General features: G+C 69.9%; 1 protein-coding gene across 1 annotated transcript; it reads right to left on the bottom strand.

Moving 5' to 3' along the window:
* Nucleotides 1-17: 17 nt before the first annotated feature.
* On the bottom strand, nt 18-764 carry LOC105456471 (formin-like protein 14). Its single transcript, XM_011700535.1, has one exon. The coding sequence runs from the start codon at nt 762-764 to the stop codon at nt 18-20; it is 747 nt and encodes a 248-aa protein (XP_011698837.1).
* Nucleotides 765-768: the final 4 nt, after the last annotated feature.

Below are 768 nucleotides of genomic sequence, written 5' to 3'. Positions count from 1 at the left end.
TTAAGATGCGTAGACCCCTACGCACTCGTGTCCCCTCTGGCCGGCAACTTCTTCACCGTCCGGATGCCACCCTGGTGGTCGAAACGGATCAGCCACCGTCCCTGCGCATTCTCGGCCCGGTATCTCCGGTTCCGGAACACCGCCGAGTACGGCACCAGCACCGCCCCCCCGCGCGGCAGAGGCACTTTCACTGCTCCGGCCTCGCGGTGCGTAGGTACCGGTGGCGCCCTGGTGGGTGGTGGTTGGGCGCGTGTTCCATGGCCGATGGTGACGGCGTGGCACGTGACCGGCCTCGGTGGGATCGGCGGCTGGCTGCTGGCGGGCGCGGGCCTTGGCGGACAGGGTCGTCGGGCGGGTGGCCCGTGGGCAGTCGGTGGAGTGGCTGCGGCCTTGGCCAGCACGGCTCGGCTCGACTCCCCCCGGTCGATGGTCTTGTGGGCCGGGGCGGGCGCCGGTCGTCGGGGCACAGCTGTCGGTCGCTGTCGGTACCGTGACCGCGGCTGCCTTGGTGGTGGTGGCGTCGCGAGGAACCTGGCCCGTCGTTGGGTCTCCGCGTCACCCCGCTGGATGTAGGTACCCACTCGGGGTACCGGCCGGCGGTTGCTAGTGTCGGGGCAGGTGGTCGGCCCCGACTTTTCCGGCGGTCTGGTGCCATCGGGTCCGGTCGTCGGTCCCGGATCCTCGGCACGGCCGTCGTCGTCGTCGCTCATCTCCAGATCCTGGAGGAGTTGAGCGGAGACAAATCCCTCCAGGATGTCGCTCATCGTG

Source organism: Wasmannia auropunctata, unplaced genomic scaffold (assembly GCF_000956235.1).
Source record: "Wasmannia auropunctata unplaced genomic scaffold, wasmannia.A_1.0 LD336106.1, whole genome shotgun sequence".
NCBI lineage: Eukaryota > Metazoa > Arthropoda > Insecta > Hymenoptera > Formicidae > Wasmannia > Wasmannia auropunctata.
The sequence above is the reverse complement of the archived record's forward strand: the minus strand, read 5'-3'. Positions and strand labels throughout refer to the sequence as shown.